This window comes from Trichomonas vaginalis, chromosome I, assembly GCF_026262505.1.
Source record: "Trichomonas vaginalis G3 chromosome I, whole genome shotgun sequence".
NCBI classification, from domain to species: domain Eukaryota; phylum Parabasalia; order Trichomonadida; family Trichomonadidae; genus Trichomonas; species Trichomonas vaginalis.
The window spans coordinates 23,520,172-23,544,126 of record NC_067203.1 but is presented as its reverse complement, the minus strand read 5'-3'; the positions used below and the strand labels follow the sequence as shown (position 1 = coordinate 23,544,126).

Sequence of the window (23,955 nt, the reverse complement as noted above, 5' to 3'; positions counted from 1 at the left end):
TTATGTAATATAAACACAAGAACATTTTAAAGCAACAAAAAAATTACATGAAAAAAAAAAATAATTATAAATTAAGCTGGTCTGCAATTTGAGTCTTCTTTAGACAAAGACTCATCTGGGTCATCTGTTCCTCTGTATTCATTAATGTCAACGAGCTCTTCAACTTCAGTATTTGCACCTTGTTAATCAAAGAATGACCAAATAAATGGCCATGCTTTGGCCGTACTTAATGGATGATCTTTTGTGCCTGCAGAGTAATGTTGCGATGAAATTCCATCAGGTAATTTGATATTAGCTTCTTCTTCAGAACAAATCCAATTAATAATATGCTTCATGCACCATGTATTGATTTTTAGACCTTCTATGTCAACTCTGCTTTCGCAAGCGTCAGTCATTGCAATAGCTCTGCAATGTTGTAGCATCCACTCTGGGAATTTACGTAAGCATGCAATGGCACATTCTCCACCCATTGAATGGCACAAAATGTAGATTCTTTTTGGATTTCCTTTGATTATTAAATCTTCAAAAATTGCTAATGTATGTCTGACCATTCCGATGTTAGATTTGTATCTTTCTATGAACATTGAATAGCGTGGATCGTTTGGATTTAATACTATTACTTCCATATTCCGTTTTTTGGCTTCAATAATGTCTGGTAATACAGAACCTGCATTCAATCCTGCATAAGCACAAACTCCTACAGACCAAACTCCGGCTCGCACTCTTCCTGTGCCTTGAATTAAAATTAACAGTTTTTCTGGAGAGTTAAATGCATTTTGCGTATGATAAATTGGTGCTCCATTCTCAGGATGACACTTCTCAACTAATCCTAACTTTTTCATCTCTTCAATAACGTAAGAATGAACCCAATTGCTGAATTCATCATCATCTTTAAAACCCTTTTGCGGACCAAGTCCATCTTCACTGACAAACATTCCATGTTCGTCAAAGTGAAATGTCTTGTCTGTACCTGGGTCGTGCCAGGTAGCAGAACTCATGTAAAAAAAAAATATATCTCATTGTAAACATCAGAATTATCATTACACCAAAATAAAAGATAAGTGGTCAATTGTTAATATTGCATAATTTGGATCTTTGAAATATCTTATTTATCTGGATTAGAATCTATCCTATTAAACATTTTCGCAAAATGCCTCAATAAATACAATAAATCTTTCGAATCGTTAACATATCTCATCCACCATTTGAATTTATAAGTTTTGATTCATAGGATTAGCTCCGATATGAATATTTTTAACTATTTCAAATTCAAATTAAATTTGCATTTTATTAGAGTTTATTATATACATTATATATCTAAATTTGGACTTCGCATACTTATCATATGTAGATTCATGCTCCATGATATGACAATTATTCAAAAATCAAATTCACAAAATATTTTATCAAATGTATTGAAATAGATGATGCAAAATCCTTTATTTTGGATATTTGGCTGTAATTATTAATCTAGACTGATGAAAATTTAAACTAAAAAAGAAAATAATAATTTTATTGTTTAATACATTAATGAGTTGGCTTTCTTGAGTGCTTTTGTACTGGTAAACCGATTTCTTCGCTGAATTGTCTGACTTTCTTGTCGAGAGACTTTCTCTTATTAGTTCTAATTGTTTCGTTTAAATGATCCCAAGATTTAGCTACTTCAGATCTTGTACTATAACCTGTCTTTGTTGGTGCATCTGGATATTCTATGCGGAGAGTATTTAATGTTTCTTTCATTTTGTTTGCTTTAAGATATGCCATAACGTATTTGAGTGCTTCAATAATATCAGACTTGTCGTAGTTAATATTTGGCTGAAAATGATTTAAAAACGTTTCATCACTTTCTGATGCGAGATTTGCAGTCATTCTAAGGTATTCAGCATATAAATAGTTGTGTCCACCATTCTGAACAACAACTTGTTTCGTCATTTCATCAATATCTTCTTGCTTAGGAACGAGATCTCCCGTTGACATGTAAAGTGCGGCGTTAATTTTCAGAAAAAAAAATTATGTTCTTACATCGGATGTTGATTTAATACAAAATTCATCTGTTCCTGATTTACACCTTAATTGTCCATACAAATATAACGATTTATATGATAAAAAATTATTAAAAATTTGGATTCAATATAAATCCAATAAAACTCATTAACAATGAATTACCCTATGCATATTTATTGATGTTTCCCTGATTATTTGAGCAATAATAAAAATAATAAAAAATATATCTGTGAAATAATTGATTTATTGGATTTACTCAAATAGATATGGTATATCCAGATGAAATATAGATAATAGAAGCATAAGTAATTAGCGTAATCAGATTTCCAAAATTAAATTATCGAAACATAGATATGTTTTTCATTGATTCTACTTGAACTATAGCTAATCAGCCAATAGAAGCAATGCTTTAATGTGGTGTCTAGTTATAGATCAGATTGATCAGAAAGGAGGTGAGATTTCTGATCTCTTTATCAAAAAATGGGTGGTGGAAATTCCATTGCTTATCCTCTGAGAAAAGAGGCGCCATTAAACGGAATTTTCGCCGCAATAAGAAAGGCAAATGGTGGAAAGATTGGTAATGAAATCAAAGTTAAAGTTTCTTCAAAATCGGTTAGATGTTTTGTTGATCCAATCGATGTTGTTGGTCCTGCAAGTGATAGCGAGTGGACATCAGAAAATGAAGACAGTTCTTGGATTGAAATTACATTTGCTACTAAGAAAGTCGAATTATTTGGATATACACTTAAAACTTTTCAAGGTGGAAAAGGAAGTACACATGCCAGATCTTGGAAAGTTGAAGTTTCTAATAATGGTCTTGATTATCGTGAAGCAGATCAAGTTAAAAATACTGATGAATTAAATAATCCAAATAAAACATTTTCAAAGACTGTACAACCTACAGGGTTATATAGTATCATTAGATTTACAATGACAGGCAAAAACTCATTTGGTTCTAATTGTTTCACTCTCGCAAACATTGAATTGTTCGGAAACTTAAAATAAATTACACCTCTATTGAGAGTCTGATAATATATTGCATTTTGTGATGTATTAATAAATACTACTTTTACCTTATCATTTCATATTTTATAAATTCTTAAAATTGTTATTTTATATGAAATATAAATGTCTAATGTGGAGTACTTGTGCTCATAATCAATAATTTTTGTATTTGTGAAATATGTTAAAGTGATTGAGATTAAACTTGATCTATTTATGCATAACTCTACTATATTGCTATATACTTATCAGTTTATCATTGAATGACCTATTACAATGTAGGAGTTTTGATATCTCTGTCTGATATTTCAAATTATTTATTGATAATCAATAATATATGAATATTGGATTTGACAAATGAAGATTTGTTCTTCAATATTTTGGTTTTCGTGTATCGCAATCTTAAACTCAACTATATATATGAAAGATGAGAAAAATTTTAAATAATTTCGAAGATGTGCTTGTTTTATATCTATTTTTATGTTAGTAAGCCTGTATATACTTATTTTACTGTCATCGATCAAGTAAATAACAAAAATATAGATAATTATCATAATCAAACAGAAAAAATAAACAACAATTTATTACAAATGAGAAACAAGAGACTGTATAAGAATAATGAATCTACTTACAGAGTGGAAAACAGAAGAATGCATTTGGGAAGGTTCAATTTCGTTCAAATGTTTCGAAAGAAGAGAAGAACAGTGTTTCAAATGGTTGAATTCTTCTGAATCTCTTTCAGGCATGTTGAACTCGAACTTGTCGAAGATTTCATCCATGTCTGATGTGAATTTATTCAAGTAATTTATGGATTGGAACATTAACATGAAAAAGTAACATATTTCTGGTAAATACATGGAAGGAACAACTTTGGAACTGACATTTACCATACTTAGAACAGTTGAAAACGTTTTATTCAGGTATTCTTGGGAATATTCTGTTTCATTTGATTTAAAAACTTGAGAAAGACTCTCTATTATGTCATTGATGGATGAGTTCTGTGTTATTGGCTTCTTTGCATCCTTTAACATCGTAATTATTGAATTTTTTAGCCTTGAAAAATCTTTTTTAACTTGAATCTGTATTTCTGATGAAGATTCCTTGTCTTTACTTGGGTCATTATGGTTCCCACCAGATTCTTGTGTTTCATTTGGATTTTTTTCTGAATTATTAAATATCTCAATTTTTTCTTTGAGAATAACTAAAATTCGATCAAATGAAGTGTTATTATCAGAACTAGATATCTTAACTAAGTCATTTCTAAATGAAATCACCTTTTCTGACAAAAAATCAAAATTATCAAGATAATTCTCTTGATTATCACCGAATAGGAGCTGGTTAAGAACAGAATTACATTGAGTAATCATTAATCCATCGCTTTCTTCGTTTTGATCTTGGTATTTTTTGGTATTTTCAGAATTTTTTGGTAAATTTTGGGAATTTGGAGGATTATTAATAGTTTCTACCTGAACTTTCAATTCTTGGATCTGTTTTTCGAGATTTTGGATTTGATTTTCGTTATATTCTGATTTTTTTATGGTTTCTCTAAATGCAACAGCTTCTTCATCAGATATATACTCTTTATTGAACAAAAACTTGAAAATCTCTCTGAATTTCGCATTTTGTTTGATGATTTTTCGAAATTCGGAAGAAATTTTCTGTAAATCATCAAAAAAGAGTTTGTTTGAAGGGTTATTCAATCCTATAACCTTCTTACCACTCTCAATGATCTCATCAAATGTATTTCCACCGAGATATTTCACTTCATTTGATGAAATTTCATTTTTCGCCTCATGTATTGAAGAAAGAGGTAAAGATCTTGATGTATCTACCTGTAAATCCAATCTGCTTACATATTCATCCAAAATTTCTTGAAATTGGTTCTTAGATGTCAAAAATGAAATATAATTCATGCAAAAAGCGTAAGAAGTCCTAAATAAGTAGCTTATTGTATTAATTAAGTTATTCCTTTGCTCCAATTGTATGTCTTCTACTGCAGAAAGCATAATCGAAATGTTATTTAAAACTTCTGCAAAATTTTGACTTCCTTGATGCAGAAACTTTTGGTTTTGGAAGATAAGTTCGAAAGATTTCTTGATTTCAGAAAACAAAGTAACAAGATTGGTTGTAACATCGTTAAACTGATTGATACTTTGGGATAAAAAAGATATCATTGGATTAATATGATTATTAAGCTCTGCACTGACTTGCCTGTATATAGAAACATATTGTTGCTCCATATATTGTGTGAAATTGGACCAATTAGTACTAAATGGAGTATATGATGATCGTATTGATGAATATCCAGTGACAAGACTTTGTTTTCTGGTTTTATTCAACGTAAATATGTTTCCGTATAGCCGTGCTACTGTTTGAAAGAATGTTCTGAAGGATGTTGAAGATTTTGATAACAAAATCTTCAATTTATCAATATTATCGAACAGATTTGCGTTATTTTCAATAAGTTCAACTGACGATGATTCAAATGCTTCCCACATCTGCAAGAACAAAGGGTGTTTATTGTTTTCAGTAACAGGCAAAGATGATCGACTTGATGATCGTGATTGTGGCATTACTAGTTCTGTTGAAGATAGTTGCATACGCCTATTGGCTGTAGCTGTTGTTGTTGGACGTACAGCGCGACGCATTCACAAATTCTTGAGTATTGAAAATATTGATAGGAATTCAAAAAATTCAATAACAGTGAACATTTTTCTTATTTGAAGTTTAATAAGTAAGAAAAACTCATTAATTAGAATTGAACTGTAATTAAAAGTGACATAAATTTCAATTTGCTGATTCAGAAACTCAGGAAATGAGGCAAATATTTGTCTCAAATTAATGTGTAAATATGTTACTTACTCAATATGATTACACTAAATAGTAAGATTCAGTCTAATTTCGTTAACAAGATTCATGAAGCTCCATCCTTTTGATTTCTGTCTTACTCTCATGTTGTATAAGTCAACCGAACTATGTTTGACATGAAAATCCTTCGAAATCTTATCATCAAAAAATTTTGAATAATAAACCCATAAATACTATCATATACACTTCAAACATATTATAAAAATAAGAGGAAATTTGCTGTAAAAAATAATTTTTTACTAAAATAAAATAACTAAATTGCTTTCTTATTTCATCTTGATGAGAATATAGAAAATAAAAGCAACTACCGCAACGCAGCAGACAATGAGAACGACAAGTACTGCAATTAATGCCTTGTTATTATTCTTATTATCTACCTTTGTATCTTTTCCTTCAGCCTTATCAGCTCCACCAGATCCATCACCACCTTCTTGATTTGGCTGTGGCTGGTTAATATTAAGAGTTAATCCAATCCAATCAAGTTCGTTCTGGCTCTGAACCTTGATCTTGACATCGACAGCAGTAGACTTTTCGTCAGCTGGGATTTCGATTGTGATTGGAACTCTGATGATACCATTTTCGTTCTTCTTCTCTTCCTTGAGCTTCTGAGTATCGCCATAAAGAACTGAGATTGTGAACTTGGAGTCAAAGTTGACGTCTGGGTCAACGACAACAGCTGTTAATTCAACTTTGTCACCTGGGTTGTAAGCTGTCAATTCTTCCTTCAATTCATAGCTGACACTGAGCTTGGAGTTGCTCTTGAATTTGATCTTGAATTCGTGTTCTGTTGAATCCTTTCCATCGCTGACAACAAGCTTGACATCATATGTATATGCCTTTGTTCTTGGTGGGATCTTGAAAGAAAATGTCTTAACATCTTCAGAATTTTGGAGATCATTGATTTCTTGAACAACCTTGCCATCGAAGAATACTTGAGTGGTGAACTTTGTATCATCCTTGTCTTGATCGGTTATTTTGGCCTTGAATGTGACATCAGTATTTGGAATGTAATATTCATAACCTTGATCTACCATTTCTACAATTGGCTTTTTATTGGCTGGAACTGTGAAGTAATGTCTGTATTCATTACTTTGATCATATTCTGAACCATATTCTGCAGAAAGTACAAGAACATAATCTCCTGGAGGAACTGGATCTAAATCTACTTTAATATCTCCATTATTTTCTGCATTCTTAAATGTTTCAGATTTTAATGGTACTTTAGCTCCTACTTGGAATATTTTAGCTGCACCTGTTACTGGAAGAGATTTTGCTTCGTTCTTTTGATAGGTAAACTCTGCATGGATCTTTTCTTTATTTGAGTACTCCTTCTTCAAGACATTTTTGTTAACTGTAAGATAAGGTGGTTGGTACTTCTCGTTGTCATGGAACATCATATAATATTCTTTTGTCTCACCTGCAACGAAGAAGTTTTGACAAAGTGTTTACGAAGAAGTTTTGACAAAGTGTTTACGAAGAAGTTTTGACAAAGTGTTTATGTTTAGTTTCGATGAAGTCATGACAAAGCATTTATGTTTAGTTTCGATGAAATCATGACAAAACATTTACGATGAAGTCATGACAAAGTCATGACAAAGCATTTATGTTTAGTTTCGATGAAGTCATGACAAAACATTTATGTTTAGTTTCGATGAAATCATGACAAAACATTTACGAAGAAGTCATGACAAAACATTTACGAAGAAGTTTTGACAAAGTGTTTACGAAGAAGTTTTGACAAAGTGTTTACGAAGAAGTTTTGACAAAGTGTTTACGAAGAAGTTTTGACAAAGTGTTTACGAAGAAGTTTTGACAAAGTGTTTATGTTTAGTTTCGATGAAGTCATGACAAAGCATTTATGTTTAGTTTCGATGAAATCATGACAAAACATTTACGATGAAGTCATGACAAAGTCATGACAAAGCATTTATGTTTAGTTTCGATGAAGTCATGACAAAACATTTATGTTTAGTTTCGATGAAATCATGACAAAACATTTACGAAGAAGTCATGACAAAACATTTACGAAGAAGTTTTGACAAAGTGTTTACGAAGAAGTTTTGACAAAGTGTTTACGAAGAAGTTTTGACAAAGTGTTTACGAAGAAGTTTTGACAAAGTGTTTACGAAGAAGTTTTGACAAAGTGTTTATGTTTAGTTTCGATGAAGTCATGACAAAGCATTTATGTTTAGTTTCGATGAAATCATGACAAAACATTTACGATGAAGTTTTGACAAAACATATACGATGAAATCATGACAAAACATTTACGAAGAAGTTTTGACAAAACATTTACGAAGAAATCATAACAAAACATTTACGATGAAGAAATCATGACAAAGCATTTACGATGAAATCATAACAAAGCATTTACGATGAAATCATGACAAAACATATACGATTAAGTCATGACAAAACATTTATGTTTAGTTTCGATGAAATCATGATAAAACATTTACGAAGAAGTCATGACAAAACATTTACGAAGAAGTCATGACAAAACATATACGATGAAGTTTTGACAAAGCATTTACGAAGAAATCATAACAAAACATTTACGATGAAGAAATCATGACAAAGCATTTACGATGAAATCATAACAAAGCATTTACGATGAAATCATGACAAAACATATACGATTAAGTCATGACAAAACATTTATGTTTAGTTTCGATGAAATCATGATAAAACATTTACGAAGAAGTCATGACAAAACATATACGATGAAATCATGACAAAACATATACGATGAAATCATGACAAAACATATACGATGAAGAAATCATGACAAAGCATATACGAAGAAATCATGACAAAACATATACGATGAAGTTTTGACAAAACATATACGATGAAATCATGACAAAACATATACGATGAAGTTTTGACAAAACATATACGATGAAATCATGACAAAACATATACGATGAAGAAATCATGACAAAGCATATACGAAGAAATCATGACAAAACATATACGATGAAGTTTTGACAAAACATATACGATGAAATCATGACAAAACATTTACGATGAAGAAATCATGACAAAGCATTTACGATGAAATCATGACAAAACATTTACGAAGAAGTCATGACAAAACATATACGATGAAGTCATGACAAAACATTTACGAAGAAGTCATGACAAAACATATACGAAGAAGTTTTGACAAAGTGTTTACGATGAAGTTTTGACAAAGTCATGACAAAACATTTACGATGAAGTTTTGACAAAGTGTTTACGAAGAAGTTTTGACAAAGCATATACGATGAAGTTTTGACAAAGTGTTTACGATGAAATCATGACAAAACATATACGATGAAATACCTGTAAATGAAGCTTTATAAAGTATGATTGGAATTTATTTTTGCATTAATCCTGCTGTGTTGTCAAAATGTCATGTTGTCAGTAATTTTAAGAGAAGTTAATTAACCTGGTGACACATGGTGACGTAGTGACACCCTCAGTTATTCAAAAATAATTAATTATTGAATAACCTAAAAACCATCTACCCTAAAATATATTTTTGGTGTAAATTCGTGAGGGTAGAAAAGAGGGTAGTTATCGGGTTAGATCTAACCATCTACCCTAAACATTATTTTTGGTGTAAATTCAGCAACAAAATGAACGAGGTCAGGATGTATGTAAATACCTTTGAATTCATTCATAACGCCCTTAGTAAGCTCATAAAATGCTTGTTTTGAGGTTGAGCCACTTTTGGCTCGACCGTATTCTTTCAACCAAAACTCAAGAATTTCCTGCATGAATTTTGTATAAAAAACAACCGCCGGAATTCGGACTGTTGCTATATTCTTCACAAAATGCCTTATAATACTCTTCCCAGGACTTATTTTCCAACAACTTTCTAAAGTCTTTCCTAAACTGACGGCGCAAAGCGCCAAGACCGAAGGTCCTGACTGACTGACTGACGGCACAAAGTGGCTTAACGAAAACATTAATATATAAAATTCATGAAAATTCATGAAAATTCAAGAGGGTAGAAAAGAGGGTAGTTATCGGGTTAGATCTACCCATCTACCCTAAAATATATTTTTGGGTCATTTACACTCATTACGATGAAATCATGACAAAGCATTTATGATGCAGTTTGACAAAACATTTACGATGAAATCATGACAAAGTGTTTATGTTTAGTTTCGATGCAGTTTGACAAAGCATTTACGATGAAGTCATGACAAAGCATTTACGATGAAGTTTTGACAAAACATATACGAAGAAGTTTTGACAAGGTGTTTATGTTTAGTTTCGATGCAGTTAGTGTCTATGTTATACAGTAATGTTAGTCATGAATGTTTGTCCTAAGTGTTGGCGTTAGTGTTGAATAATAATGTTTGTCCTACATGAAGCCGTACAAGCGTTTGAATTTGTTTATGAATAAAATTACACTCTTGTTTTCTGTATCTATCATACAAACATAAGCAGCACCTGTTTTTGTAAAGTTTATATGAAGTTTTCGATAGTTAAGACCTGTATAATAATAGAATGCGTCTTCATTCTCAACATAGTAGTAGAACTCAAACGAATGCTTACCATAAGCTGTTATTTCAACAGCTTCGTCAGATATTTCATCAACGAACTCATAAACTATATCGCCATACTTGCTTTTATTTCTATTGTTTTCAGATCTAGAACACCAACGAAGGTTTGAGATTCTGTTGTCCGTTCTATCATGATTTATATGGTCTATTTCTTTCAAATTGTTTGGATTTTCAATCCACTGTTCTGCAATAATTCTATGCTTTAAATGCATTTTGTTGTTTAAACTAAGCACAATATAACCATAATTATTTAAGCATTCACTCATAATATGTTTGTCTTTCTTTCGACGAATAGTAAAAGGATATGTCGTACAAATCTCATAATCTTCATGATTTCTCAATGTTTCCCATTGAGTTTGTTCCCCACTAACGTTCTCATTGACGTCTTCAATATCTTCTTCCTCACTGAACTCGTCAATATTTTCACTAGCTCCTTCTGTAATGTTTTCATCGGCATTGTCATTGACTTCTTCTGTAATGTTAGATGTTGTTGTTTCGCTCATGTTCTTTCACTAATGTTAAAAGTTATGTTGTACGAATTTTGAACAGAATTTAGAGCAGTTATGAAACAATGAAGTATTTTTACGCTATTGAAAGGAACTATGAGAGTGAAGTACATGACAGCAATGACAAAAGGAACTAATATCAAACCTAATGAAATCGCTCACGAGGACATAGAGCTTAACAAGTATTTTGTGGAGTATCTTATAAGTGAAGAGTATGTAAGACCTTACTTCATGTTTGACAGCATGAATGAAGATGTTATTTCATGGTTAAAGAATATAAGCAATGTTTTCGGTAAGTACGTCATAGATGACAAAGGTCTTGTTGTATTTTATGAGACAGCAATACGAACACAGGAACTAATGGATATTATGCACTCAACAGCAAAGAAAGGATTTAGTACTATTGGCATGAATGAACATTGCAGGAATGACATATACAACCTATGCTCACGAAAGCCTTACACAAAAGCAATACAAATGATAGAACATAAGTGTCTAAAGTCAGCAAATGAAATCATTACTGTCAGTGGTTATGAAAGAACTGTTAGCAAAGATGAGTGGAAACAGCTATTCATATTAAGGAAGGACGTTGCTGAACTAGTTAAACCTGTTGCACAAACATTGTTTCAGATAAGACCAGCAATGACTAAGAACCCTTTGACCTTAGTCAATGAGACCATAGAGGTTGAAGATAATGACATGAAAGAACTAGGAATGAATGAGAGAAGTTGTGAAGGATGTTTGAGTCAAAACACATGGTTCTTCAGAGCTGTTAAGAAACTTAGTAAAGAACGACAGAAATATTTTATAGAGAAGTATTGCAAAGGATGTGTAAATGAATTGCTTGAAATAGAACTTAGAGACACTTTCACACTAAAGGACTTGAGGAGAAATAAGTACATGAGTGAAGAAGGTATTGACATAGCTAGTGTTATAAATGACTTAAGAAGATGTGTTGTCGTTATTGACGGAGCACGTATGACATATCTAGTGAAAGATTATGATGGAATACGAGACACAACAACACTTGTGTCAGTAGATAGCAAGGAATTCAATAAGCTCATGAAGAGTGTTTATGTAGGACGTATTGAAGAGAAGGATGTGAACGCACTGATGATTTATGAAGCGGGTCAGAACAAGAACTATCTTATGAAGTCAGGCATGAGATTCTTTGACGAAAGAGATGACATTTACAGCTATTTCAGAGGATATGAGTATGAGGTACTGAATGAAGTAGATGAAAGCATTATTGAAGGATATTTGAAACATGTTCACGATGTCATATGTAATGAGGATGAAGAGCTTTATGAGTATGTTTTGAACTGGTTCGCCTACATCATTCAAAATCCTTGTGGAAAGACTGGAACAGTACTTTTGTTAACAGGAAAGCAAGGAACTGGTAAGAATGTACTTAGTAATGTTCTATGCGAGCTCATTAGCAAGTACGCCAACAATAATATAGGGTGTCCAAAGGTGTGTTTAGCACAAACCTGAATACTGCGAATAGAAATAAACAAGTTACATATATATAAAGTTTATTTAAATATAATCACCATTGGATTCAATCACGCGTTCGCAGCGATCGATCCAGGCCTGAAAGACACGCTTTAAATCATCATGAGAAAATTGCTCAAATTGCTCTCTTACAAAATTTTCAAGATCATCTGGACTCGCGAATTCGCGTCCTTCAGCTCTCTTTTTTAGCGTGCCGAATAAATAAAAGTCAGAGGGTGCAATATCAGGTGAATAAATTGGGTTTGGAACAACTTTGACTTTGTTTTCCACCAAGTAATTCATTACCTTATGACTTTTGTGAACTCTTGAATTATCAAAATGAATTGCAAACTTTTGTTTTTGTTGTTTGGATTTCTCAAACTCATCAGAATTGATAATTTGAGTAAGAACATTGTCAATTAGATACTGAGCATTCATCGTATTAGGTTTTTGAAGAATATCAATTGCGATGATGCCATTCACGCCCCAAAAAACCGACAACATCATCATTGGTGTGTCAATTTTTTTCTTCGGGAATGTTTGCGGATTTTCATCCTTCGGGATCCACATGATTTTGGCTTCTGTTGCATATTGAAACCAAGACTCGTCCCCTGTTACTAAAAAGCGAAACTTCTTGGATTGATACGCACCCAATATAGAGAGGAGCTCTTTCGAAGATTGGACTCTAGATTTTTTTTGAACTGAATTAAGGTTGTGCGGAACCCAACGTGTATACGCTAGTTTGTAGTTCAAATAATTGTGCAGATAATAACTGACTGTTGTACGTGGTATCTTTGTCATCTCCTCTATCCTTCTGAGTGATGCTCTTGGGTCTTCATCTAGCACTTGAAGAATTGCTTTGATTTTTCTTTGATCCGGCGATTTTTTGTCAATTTTTATGATGGGCGCCTTTTTGTTCATGAAGTGATACATCCTAACATGATACGTTACAGTGGAATAGCTAGGAGCATCCATACCGAAGCATTTTACCAATGTCTCGTAGATTTTTTTACAGTCTTTGCATTTTTTTGCAAGAGCGAGGATGTTTTCTTTATGATTCATTAAAAAAATGAAAAAAATCCCGCCAAAATTTCCCGCGAAACCGCCTCTTGTCTCAAAATTCATTTTATATCCCGGCATGGCGCCAAAATACAACATACTCATCATATACATATATTCATATTTTTTATTATATATTTATAATCAGCATATATCTCCTTTAATAGTCTCATATAGAGCGCTGTGCTAAACGCACCTTTGGACACCCTATATAACGTCAATAGAGAATGTGGTTGGTAGATTCAATGCTGCTATTGAGAACATGATGCTCATCGTATGCAATGAACTAAGCTCATGCGATACGTCTAAGGTCATGAACCACGACGCACTAAAGTCAATAGTAACAGAGACTCAGTTGGACTTAAATCAGAAGTGTCAGCCAGTAAGAAAGATAGAGAATGTTTGTAATATCATCATGATATCTAACAACTTCAACTCAGTAAAGATTGACAAAGACGACAGAAGATTTGTTGTCATTGACGTAAGCAGCAGATACAAAGGAAATTACGAATATTTCTCAAATCTCATTGAAAGCTTTAATGAAGAGTTTTATTCAAACTTACTGACGTACTTCATGAAGAAAGATTTAAGTGAATTTGATGTAAGGAAGATACCATTCACCAGGGCTAAACAAGAACTCATCGAAATGAACAAAACACCTTACCAAATGTTTTACGAGGAGTTCTATGAAAAGTTTGTATCCGGATGGAATTGTACAGAGTGCTACAGAAGATATAAAGAATTTGCGAAGGAGAATGAATTCTTTGCATGTAGTTCAAATGTATTTGGCGGCAAGATGAGAGAATTTGTGAAGAGAAGTAGAAAGCGAGACGGTTCTGCAAGAAGTTATATTTACGAAGCAAGTATGATATTAGAAGGTCGTGGAAAGAAAGAAACAGTGAATTATGAGGAAGTGCTTGAAAAATTCATGGAGTACATGGGAAGCAATATAACATACAACAAAGACATATACAGTGAGTTTAAGTACTACTGTGAACAGCATGAGATTGAAGTAATGAGTAAAGGAGACTTTGAAACGCTTATGAAAGACAGTAAGGAGGTCGTTCATGAGAACAGTGTTGAAATAGTTCATGAGAACAGTGAGGAGGTCATACATGAATGCAATGATGAAATAGTTCACGATGTCGTTCGTGAAGAAGCCATTGCAACAAAGAATGATATAAAGAATTTCATAGAACTTAACAAGGAGGAGTTTAAAGAAGGCTATGAAGTGAAAAGATGTGAAGAAGATTTCTTGGCGTATTTGAAGAAAAAGAGACTAAAGCCAATGGCTCAAAATAAGTTTCAATCGATGTTTGAAAAGAAACGTTTGAGCTATGGTGGTGTAAGAAGCACATATTACTTTGTTAAGAAGTGAGGACATTTATTTTTGTCGTTAGTGTTGGAGTTTGTGTTTGTTGTTAGCGTTTGTCATTTGTGCTGAAGTTAGTACTTGATGTTAGTGTTGGAGTTTGTGTTTGTTGTTAGCGTTTGTCATTTGTGCTGAAGTTAGTACTTGATGTTAGTGTTGGAGTTTGTGTTTGTTGTTAGTGAGAGAATAAATTAAATCATGAACTTTGCCATGGTCTCTGTCCCTAGTAGTTTTCATTAAGTTCTGGAAATAATGAAAGTCATAAACTTTGCCATGGTCTCTGTCCCTAGTAGTTTTCATTATCTCACAGAGTTAATGAAAGTCATACTTTCTATCAGATGAAGCATGCAGATGAACATAACGAAAGTTAGTGAGTTTGCCACGAGTTATGAATAAAATATTGGCATATTAGATGAGATAGCTGATGAAACAGATGAAGATAAATTAAATCTTGGACTTTGCCACACTCTGTCCCTAGTTCCTCAAAATCCTTGACAACGTTGCTTAGAAATTTTGGTTCAAAACCTCATCTGATTTTAATCTGTTATGCTACCTGTTAAGTTTCGCGAGATTATAAATGTCATGGAGTTATATAAAAAGGAGGGACAGCTAGGGACACTGGAAGTACTTGTAAGGCTATCTGTTAAGATTGCATGAAATACTAAAAAGTCATGAAATCCATTATCGCTGTGCTAGCTTCACCTTAGAGTAAAATGACGACTAAAGTCACTGAAGCAATGAAACAAAAGTTTTTGGTAGAATACATTAAATCAGGAACTATTCCAGAAGGTTTTTACGTTCATCAAATGAAAGATGGTAGAGTTCAGTTTAGAAAGATAAAGCAACCATTAGATAAAGAAGGAATTTTGAGAAAGATTAAACTTCATGAGGACAACATTGCTGAACTTAAGAAGAAGCTAGAAGAGTTGGAGAAAGGAAGAGAGTTATAAAGCAATGAATTCAACAGGGTAGAAAAGAGGTTAGATATCGGGTTAGATCTAACCTTCTACCCTAAATTTATTTTTGGTGTAAATTCACAAGGTTAGTTATCGGGTTAGATATCGGGTTAGATCTAACCTTCTACCCTAAATTTATTTTTGCACTATGTTTTATACGTGTGAGGGTGGTGATATCATTAGCTTTGTCAAAACTTACTAACATTTATTTTGACAGTAATTTTGACCTATATGAAGAAGAAAGTGAGTCAGAAGATTATGAGCTGTTATGTGAAGCACAGCAATGGGAGGAGTTGCAATACTTTTGTAAGTGAGAACGTTTATTTTTTACATTAGTGAGGTGAAGTGGTTGGTGGTTTTGTAAATATTTAAGGTTAGGTTAATATTGTGTTTGTGTTGTAAAATATACGTTAGCGGTTTTGTAAAGTGTCAAATTCACATATAATGAGTAAGGAGGCGCGCAGTGCCTCCGTACCCTTGATAGGTATATTAATTATGGATTAATTGGGAGATCTTCATGCGGTGTGTTATTATTGTACTCCCAAATAAAGGCAGGAATAGCCTGAATGCTTTGGCAGCGCTCCAATGTCGGCCAGAATCTCTCAATCTTCCCATTTTGGTAGGGAGAATGAGAGTCTGTATGCCGCCATTGGACGCCCCAAAGATCAAGTAGATCTTGAAAGGCGCCCCTATTTTCTGAACCGTTGTCGGTCCAGAAACAATAAGGGGCGCCAAATTCAATGAAGGCGGAAGCCGCAACGTTCGCTGTCGTCGCTGCCAGCATATCTGGTATTTGTATACACGCTAGGACTTTGCGGCTAAAATCGTCGATTATGCCATAAATATACTGGCCACGAACACCCCTAAAATAATGAACATCTGCGTGCCAGATAAGATTGGGTGAAAGCGCCCAATATCTTACTGCTGTTTCTGGCCCGGCATGCTCTAATCGCGTCTTGGTGAAATGATTTTCTTTGAAGTATCTGCGTACTTCTCTATAAGATACATCAATTTGTTGTAATTTCAAACGTTTCCATTGTTTTGTTTGACCACAGGGAAAGGCCCAGTGGTCATGTATCACAGCAAGAGCTTTGATTTGGTCGTAGGGATTGACCCTACGACCTTTCTTGCCTTTAGGCAATGGGATATTCTGTAAGCTAAATTGATTTTGTAAAAAAGATTTTGAAACATCTAAATATTTGAAATCATTTGATTGAAGGGTTGGGGCGATGGGAACATGGGTGCAAGCTTCTTCCCATGTCATTTTACCTTCTTCAATCTGATTGGAAATACCAATTAGGTAAATTCGATCGACATACCCTTTGTAAGGATTCATTCTAATGAAGTACGTTAACAATCAAAATATTCTATAAGTGTCTAGTATGGAATTCAAAAGAATAAAGAAAATGGTAACGTAAATAAACGTATTATGAAATAATTTATAATTAAAATGAAAAAAAAGAAAAAATAATAAGTAAAGTGACTGGAAATGAAAATTAAAATCAGTGTACAGTTTTATTTTTTTCTCGCTGTGAAACGTATTCGGTCATTTTTTTAAAAATTAATTTTTTGTTAGAGATAAGAGCTAAAACTCGGTAAACAACTTCTTTATGTCTAGAAAATTCTATCTTGCCTTTTATTTTTTTCTCGCTGTGAAACGTATTCGGTCATTTTTTTAAAAAGTAATTTTTTGTTAGAGATAAGAGCTAAAACTCGGTAAACAACTTCTTTATGTCTAGAAAATTCTATCTTGCCTTTTATTTTTTTCTCGCTGTGAAACGTATTCGGTCATTTTTTTAAAAATTAATTTTTTGTTAGAGATAAGAGCTAAAACTTTGCAGACAACTCCCCCATGTCTAGCAAATTTAACATTCGTCTCCTATTTTTATATATTTGGTTTAGAATGTTCGAAAATGCGTAATATGGTCATTAATATTAATTGAAAAGAACCTTGAATTAATTCAATCTGATCTCACAAAATATTTTAAATTACAAACTTTGTAGTTTGAATAGATAATTAGTATTAAACTCAAATAACTAGTTTATTTTTGAATAAAAATTATTTGAATTTATTCAATTTTGTGAATTTTTCTTCAAAAATCAAGTTTGTTATAAAACGCCTTTTTATTATTTGATATGCATATAACATTATTTTTTCATATAAAAATTAATATAATATTTAATGTAATCTGATATTTTTTCGGGGAAAAAAAATCCAAAAAAAAAACATGAATTATTTCTACAATATATTACATTACTGTGATTAATAATATTTATTATAATCTACTAATTTATATCCCAATTTTAAATTAAAAAAAAAATATAATTTGATTTTATCAGGAATTTGATAATGTAATTGCTTTATTTGATAATATAGTCTGAAATCTTAAAATTTATAACTATTTCTTTCCAAAGTTAGATATTGATCAATTGCTAAGCTAAATATGAACCATCACTTTCTTTTCTATGTTTGTACTAAGGATCCTAGTTTGTACATACTTGAATTACATTCAATTGCTTCTTATTAATTTTCAAAAATTTATTTAGTAATAATTTTAAGACTTTTTGTTCATGTTTTTAAAATTTTATCTTGTATGGATTTTAACGGGTTCGTTTGCAATGTATGAAATGAAAATTGGAAAATAGAAAAAAGTGACTAGACTGAACTATGGCTTTTCATATCACTTTTTTAAACTTTCAGAATGAGCTGTGAGAGATATACATTCACCCCTCTTAAAGTTAAAGATGCAGGCGTTGTTACACTTGCCGAGCACGTTTCGGATCTTGACATTACAGTCGACTGCTTTGAATGCTTAAAATCCCCACCAGCAACACAAATGCCTCAGATTACAGTTTCAAGATCACAGAAAAATGTTATTCGTGGTCTTCATTGCAGCCCACATCATAAGCTTGTCCAATGCCCAACAGGAAAGGCTTTTGATGTTGTTGTTGATCTTAGACCAGATTCACCAACATTCCTTCAATGGGATGGCCATTGGATTGATAGAACACACCATATGTTCATTCCACCATTCTGTGCTCATGGTTTCTTCGCTTCCGAAGACGATACAGCTATCTTATATCTTCAGGGTGGCTGCTTCGCTCCAGAGCTTGATTTCTCTCTTAACTACCTTGATAAGACAGTCAATGTTGACTGGCCAAAGCCAATTGATGCCGATGATTACGTAATTTCACCAAAAGATCGCGGAAATCCAATGCTTGATGAAGCAATGATTGAGAAGCTCAGAGAACGTACAAGGAACCCATTAATCGGAAGACAGATCGCTCCATACGCTGATTTCGCAGTTGTTGCTCCATCAAAGGATATCGCTCTCCCACTCTTCGAAAGCTTTGAAGAGAAGCAGCTTAAGGTTCACCTTTGCTGCGGAAACGGTATCTACCGTGATACTTTCGAAACCGAAATGGTCGCATTACGTCCAAAGTACGGTGTTATCATGGCTGTTGATACAAGCAAGGAAATTGATGAGACAATTGTTAGTGTTCTCAACATCATGGCTGCTTGCTTCGCTCGTGAACTCCCATTAGTTGTATTATTCGATGCCCTCAAATTCAACGGCCTCGAACAGCTTAAGGATATCTTCCAGAAGGAATGCGGAAAGTTCGCTTACTTCGTTACTTGCGATGGAAAGCCAACAAAGGATCTCGGTGCTAAGATCGCTCAGGCAGCTATTGACGGAAAGGTTGGTTTCTATGAATATACAGCTGGTGAACTTAAGCAACTCTAAATAGGATAACTTGAATTTATTTTCATTTTTTATTTTTTATTGAACAAATTTTTATAATAAAGACCCTTTTAATGCACAATGGTATTCTCTTTTCAACCAATTAGATGTTGAAAGATGATTTTACAATAATTATTAAGCCATTATCGTTGTATTATTCGATCTACGTTTTTTGTTACTAAAAGTTAGTTATTGTATATTGGAGAAAATCCTGGTTTACTATCGTTAGATCCTCCATTCAGAAATCTATAACTTTCTTTTAAAATTCGGAGGAAATGTTATGTGTGTTTATTTTCGAATATATTTTTATAAATATTTCATCTAAATATTTGCAATATCTCGATTTTCACTGATAACTCATTGAAACGTCATTATTGACTGAAAAATGATTAACAATTACCATGTAAATATTAAACAAACAGTAATTATGACGAAAACTAAATGAATAAATCGGTGATAATTTGAAAATTAGAGTAATGATATATTACAAGTTTGCTTCGAATTACTAGCTGAATAAGGATCTAGTTACGAAAACTAATCGACCAATTACGCACAAAATAGTTTAATTGGTCGGGGGCGTTCTGTCACTTTTATTCGAAAATTGACAATCAAAAAGGATGTCGGATTATACAAGATCAATCACAAGATTCAGCCCAGATGGACGTCTTTTCCAAATTGACCATGCACATGCTGCCGTTCAGCGTGGTACTACAGTCGTTGCAACACGTTCCAAGGACATGATAGTCATCGCTGTTGAAAAGACAGCTGTAGCTAAACTTCAAGACCCACATACATTCAGCAAAATTTGCTCATTGGATAAGCATGTTATGTGTGCCTTTGCAGGCCTCCATGCTGACGCTCGTAGGCTTATTCAATCAGGTCAAAGACAATGCCAATCCCATCGTTTAACATATGAAGATCCAATCTCCATTGAAAATATTGCCCGCTATATTGCTACTCTTCAACTTAAGAATACCCAATCTGGTGGTGCTCGTCCATATGGTGTTTCTACATTAATCTGTGGATTCGATGATATGACAAGCCAACCACATATCTACGAAACACTTCCTTCCGGCACTTACGCTGAGTGGAAAGCCCGCACAATCGGTCGCCACGATCAAACTGTTATGGAGTATCTTGAGAAGCATTACAAGGATGACATGACTGACGAAGAGGCTCAGAAACTTGCAATTGGCGCTCTTCTTGAAGTAGTTGAGAACGGTTCCAAGAATTTAGAAGTTGCTTATATGAAACGCGGTGGAACAATGGAAATTATGGCCGAAGAAGTTCTCGATGCTCTTATTGAATCTACAAAAGCAAAATAAAAACTACATATTATATGTATTCAAATGCAAACAAAATAAATAATGACCATCGCTCTGTAAACCTTTTATATAATCAAAAACATTTATTTCCTTTTCCCAGTAAAAAAAAAGAAATTTCAAAATTATTTTATTTTTCAAATAATTTTTTATTTATGTGATTTCTGTTACCTTACTTTTGAATATATTATAAATAATTTGTTAATTCGATCATTTCTAAACTCATCTTTCTCAATATTGAATTAATTTCATTTCCATAACCATATTGTATGCAATCATTGATACTATGGGAAGCACTGTGTATTTTCTTTAAATTAATCCTGTATGGTTTTTGATATTTCATGATATTTTACAGATCAAATGAGCGATTCATATACCCCGTGGCATATAATATTAACATGCTAATCCAAAAAAATGGTTTGACATATTTGTACCGTTTTGATAAGTCAAATAAAAAATCAATTTGGAATTGTAAAGATATACAACGAATAGCTTACATTGTGACATCTCTGAGTCAAGGTAATACTTATTTGTTGATTGTTGAAGTGAAAATATAACATCATGATGATAATGAGAATTTTTTTAACACTCTGATCTAGAATATATATTACAACCAACTTTTTTCAAGATTAACATTTGTTAATCTGTTAACGCATTCTTTAATGTTAGATTTTTTTAGCATATCGAGTAATTTGCCATATAAAATTGATTGGATGATATTGTAGAGGCACATTATTGTTCCAATGAGCTACATATCATATTCACATAATGATTATAAAAATTATAAGTTGAATTTCAAAGATAAAGATAATAAACCATTTAAATAAAGTAAAAACGCGTGAAATCTTTAATAAAAATACTGAAAAATCATGGAGATATAGCACTTTTAAGTTATTTCTAGATTTCTTCTGATACAACCTTCTTCATGATGATCTTCTTTGGTCTAATATCGTTTCTGATAGTATAAGAGTTGTTAGAAGTAATCTCTACAAGTGGAGCACGGATAATCTTTCTTGTAGTGTTGGAATGCATCCATTTATCTGTTGTATGTAAGTGGTAGATGATATCGTGAACGAATGGATTGGCAGCAAGTGGCTGGTGTTCGAATAATTCTGAATCTTTGTAAAGATCGAGGCATTTAACTGGAGCTGTCCAATGGTTGCAAGCGTATTCTGGGCCAGCAGCAAAGACTGTGCCATCACCGCCTGTTTTCTCAACAATTGGGTCTTTGTTGTATCCGTTCTTGAATTTGAGGTTGAAATCTGTTGGTACAGCGGAGTTGTAGATGATGTAAGTTGGTAAACCTGGTGAGCGTGGTGCCTTGCTTGAAATATTAGCAGCCTTCATCATAATCTTGATATTATCTCCTTTGACCTTTCCCTGATCAATTAAGAACTGTGGGACATCGCGAGCGTAAAGAGTATTATCCTCTGGTGTTCTGATGACCTCTCTGTCTCCGAAAATCTCCCAATTAGGGAAATGTTGGTGAACTACAGGCATTGACTCGATCATTGCGTCCAAATCATCGTTCTTAATGATTGGAACAATTGGGAATGTCTTTGTGTATATGGAAGGAAGGGATGCGCCCGCGCCGCCGAAAGATGGAGCCAAAAAGATTGCTCTATCAAGGTATTTGTCCTTCCATTCCTGGTCAACGTGCTCGGCAAGGAACTGCTGAAGTGTGAAGCCGCCGCAGGAGTAGCCGAAGATTGTAACTTTCTGACCACGATTTACACGATAAGCGTGTTCGACGAGATTCTTGAGATTTGGCCAGAAGAGATCAAGTCCAGCAACGGCAAGTCTCCAATCGAAAGGTGCAGCGAAAATATCACGCCTGACAACGTAACCCTTATGTTTGAAATGCTGGATTAAGGATTTGAAGGATTCTATGAGTCTGAGCCAACCGCCTAAGCCATGGGCAATGTACTTGACTGTGGAATCGCCGCCAAAGTCATGAACTGAGATGGTTGTGTTTGGTCTGGACATATAATTCTCGGTTTCGTTATCCCAATATACGGTTAAAAGCTGGAAGAGGCAGTTGTAAACTGGAGGGATAGCATATGATGGGTTAACCCATAATAATTTGTCAGAAACTTTACTTGTGCAATATGAGTGAAGTCCGCTCACATTCTGATATGTGATGAACAAATTTGAGCCATATAATGGTGGAATAATGACAATTGGTTTGTTGCAGCTAGAGAGAGCACATAAAATACTGAGCATTGATTTATTTTGATTTCAATACATAATTTGATCGTAATTCAATTAATTTCTCTGCAAAAATTTTGATCGTATGTTGATTGCTACTATGGTTCCAGCATTTTTCTTTAAAACAATAACCGTTCATTTATCGGAAAGGCCACATAATAAAATGCTCATATAATACCATGCTATTGCTTAAAATTATGAAAATAATGAATAAAAAAAACTAGCAAATTGAATTCAAAAGCTCAATGGATTTGTGATTCATATTGAATTTTTTGAAAATATTTCAAAATGGCAGATATGAAACATTCGCTTCTACTATATTGTTAAATATATCTTCAAAATGTAAAATTTTCCATAAAAATCATTGATTGCTAATAAGAATCTAGAAATTAATATATATATGTTGGTGAAACTTATCATCCAACCAACACTGTATCAAATATTTTAGTCGCTGAGCTTATATGATTCAATTGTTTCAAAATCTGAATGATTAGCAATAATACGCAGTTATTATTATGACTATTTAATATTTATAGGATTTTTTATTTAATAGTGTTTCATTGCTTGATGAACTCCTATTTTTCTATGAAATTTTTCAATTTGATTTATTTCAAAGCAATTTCTGAAAGAATTATTTAATAGAACATATTCGAATAATAAGACCATTATGTTTTCTCTCTAAATATTTTCGAAAAAATGAAATTGTCTGCAAAATATGATTAAAAATTTTCTGATTTTTGCAAAAAAATCATTTTTTGTAAATTTTAGGTGAAAGATTTTTCAATTTTATTACTATGTATCTGCTATATAAAAAACGGAATTGATATTCTAAGGATCTCATATGGAGAAAAATCTTCTCCAA

At 32.9% G+C, this 23,955-nt stretch overlaps 11 protein-coding genes across 11 annotated transcripts, besides 5 other annotated features; 4 read left to right on the top strand and 7 right to left on the bottom strand.

Moving 5' to 3' along the window:
- Window positions 1-182: 182 nt before the first annotated feature.
- TVAGG3_1037920 (FAM172 family protein-like protein CG10038 family) lies at window positions 183-998 on the bottom strand (the record flags this gene model as incomplete). The annotated part of the gene is made up of 1 exon (XM_001328361.1): window positions 183-998. One exon carries the CDS (start codon window positions 996-998, stop codon window positions 183-185), a length of 816 nt encoding a protein of 271 aa, XP_001328396.1.
- A 289-nt stretch (window positions 999-1,287) lies between these two features.
- Window positions 1,288-1,993, bottom strand: TVAGG3_1037910 (uncharacterized protein; the record flags this gene model as incomplete). The annotated part of the gene is made up of 1 exon (XM_001328362.1): window positions 1,528-1,977. One exon carries the CDS (start codon window positions 1,975-1,977, stop codon window positions 1,528-1,530), a length of 450 nt encoding a protein of 149 aa, XP_001328397.1.
- Window positions 1,994-2,484: 491 nt separating this feature from the next.
- On the top strand, window positions 2,485-3,053 carry TVAGG3_1037900 (galactose-binding domain-like family; the record flags this gene model as incomplete). Its single annotated transcript, XM_001328363.1, has 1 exon — window positions 2,485-3,009. The coding sequence occupies one exon, from the start codon at window positions 2,485-2,487 to the stop codon at window positions 3,007-3,009; it is 525 nt and encodes a 174-aa protein (XP_001328398.1).
- A 450-nt stretch (window positions 3,054-3,503) lies between these two features.
- TVAGG3_1037890 (WD40 repeat-containing protein) lies at window positions 3,504-5,657 on the bottom strand (the record flags this gene model as incomplete). The annotated part of the gene is made up of 1 exon (XM_001328364.1): window positions 3,591-5,654. One exon carries the CDS (start codon window positions 5,652-5,654, stop codon window positions 3,591-3,593), a length of 2,064 nt encoding a protein of 687 aa, XP_001328399.1.
- Window positions 5,658-6,140: 483 nt separating this feature from the next.
- Window positions 6,141-7,271, bottom strand: TVAGG3_1037880 (uncharacterized protein; the record flags this gene model as incomplete). Its single annotated transcript, XM_001328365.1, has 1 exon — window positions 6,141-7,271. The coding sequence occupies one exon, from the start codon at window positions 7,269-7,271 to the stop codon at window positions 6,141-6,143; it is 1,131 nt and encodes a 376-aa protein (XP_001328400.1).
- A 2,960-nt stretch (window positions 7,272-10,231) lies between these two features.
- TVAGG3_1037870 (His-Me finger endonucleases family) lies at window positions 10,232-10,936 on the bottom strand (the record flags this gene model as incomplete). The annotated part of the gene is made up of 1 exon (XM_051255367.1): window positions 10,232-10,936. The coding sequence occupies one exon, from the start codon at window positions 10,934-10,936 to the stop codon at window positions 10,232-10,234; it is 705 nt and encodes a 234-aa protein (XP_051080941.1).
- Window positions 10,937-11,782: 846 nt separating this feature from the next.
- Window positions 11,783-14,348: a mobile genetic element.
- Window positions 12,399-12,426: a terminal%2Cinverted (terminal inverted repeat of Mariner transposon ID:TVAGG3_1037850).
- Window positions 12,399-13,702: a mobile genetic element.
- Window positions 12,479-13,606, bottom strand: TVAGG3_1037860 (Mariner transposase; the record flags this gene model as incomplete). The annotated part of the gene is made up of 1 exon (XM_051255366.1): window positions 12,479-13,606. The coding sequence occupies one exon, from the start codon at window positions 13,604-13,606 to the stop codon at window positions 12,479-12,481; it is 1,128 nt and encodes a 375-aa protein (XP_051080940.1).
- Window positions 13,675-13,702: a terminal%2Cinverted (terminal inverted repeat of Mariner transposon ID:TVAGG3_1037850).
- A 1,229-nt stretch (window positions 14,349-15,577) lies between the features above and the next one.
- TVAGG3_1037830 (uncharacterized protein) lies at window positions 15,578-15,814 on the top strand (the record flags this gene model as incomplete). The annotated part of the gene is made up of 1 exon (XM_001328366.1): window positions 15,578-15,814. The coding sequence occupies one exon, from the start codon at window positions 15,578-15,580 to the stop codon at window positions 15,812-15,814; it is 237 nt and encodes a 78-aa protein (XP_001328401.1).
- A 502-nt stretch (window positions 15,815-16,316) lies between these two features.
- Window positions 16,317-17,156: a mobile genetic element.
- Window positions 17,157-18,516: 1,360 nt separating this feature from the next.
- Window positions 18,517-19,640, top strand: TVAGG3_1037810 (dTDP-4-dehydrorhamnose 3 5-epimerase; the record flags this gene model as incomplete). The annotated part of the gene is made up of 1 exon (XM_001328367.2): window positions 18,523-19,566. One exon carries the CDS (start codon window positions 18,523-18,525, stop codon window positions 19,564-19,566), a length of 1,044 nt encoding a protein of 347 aa, XP_001328402.1.
- Window positions 19,641-20,023: 383 nt separating this feature from the next.
- On the top strand, window positions 20,024-21,209 carry TVAGG3_1037800 (threonine-type endopeptidase protein; the record flags this gene model as incomplete). Its single annotated transcript, XM_001328368.2, has 1 exon — window positions 20,181-20,888. The coding sequence occupies one exon, from the start codon at window positions 20,181-20,183 to the stop codon at window positions 20,886-20,888; it is 708 nt and encodes a 235-aa protein (XP_001328403.1).
- Window positions 21,210-21,697: 488 nt separating this feature from the next.
- Window positions 21,698-23,110, bottom strand: TVAGG3_1037790 (O-acyltransferase protein; the record flags this gene model as incomplete). Its single annotated transcript, XM_001328369.1, has 1 exon — window positions 21,783-23,108. The coding sequence occupies one exon, from the start codon at window positions 23,106-23,108 to the stop codon at window positions 21,783-21,785; it is 1,326 nt and encodes a 441-aa protein (XP_001328404.1).
- Between the last annotated feature and the right edge of the window lie 845 nt (window positions 23,111-23,955).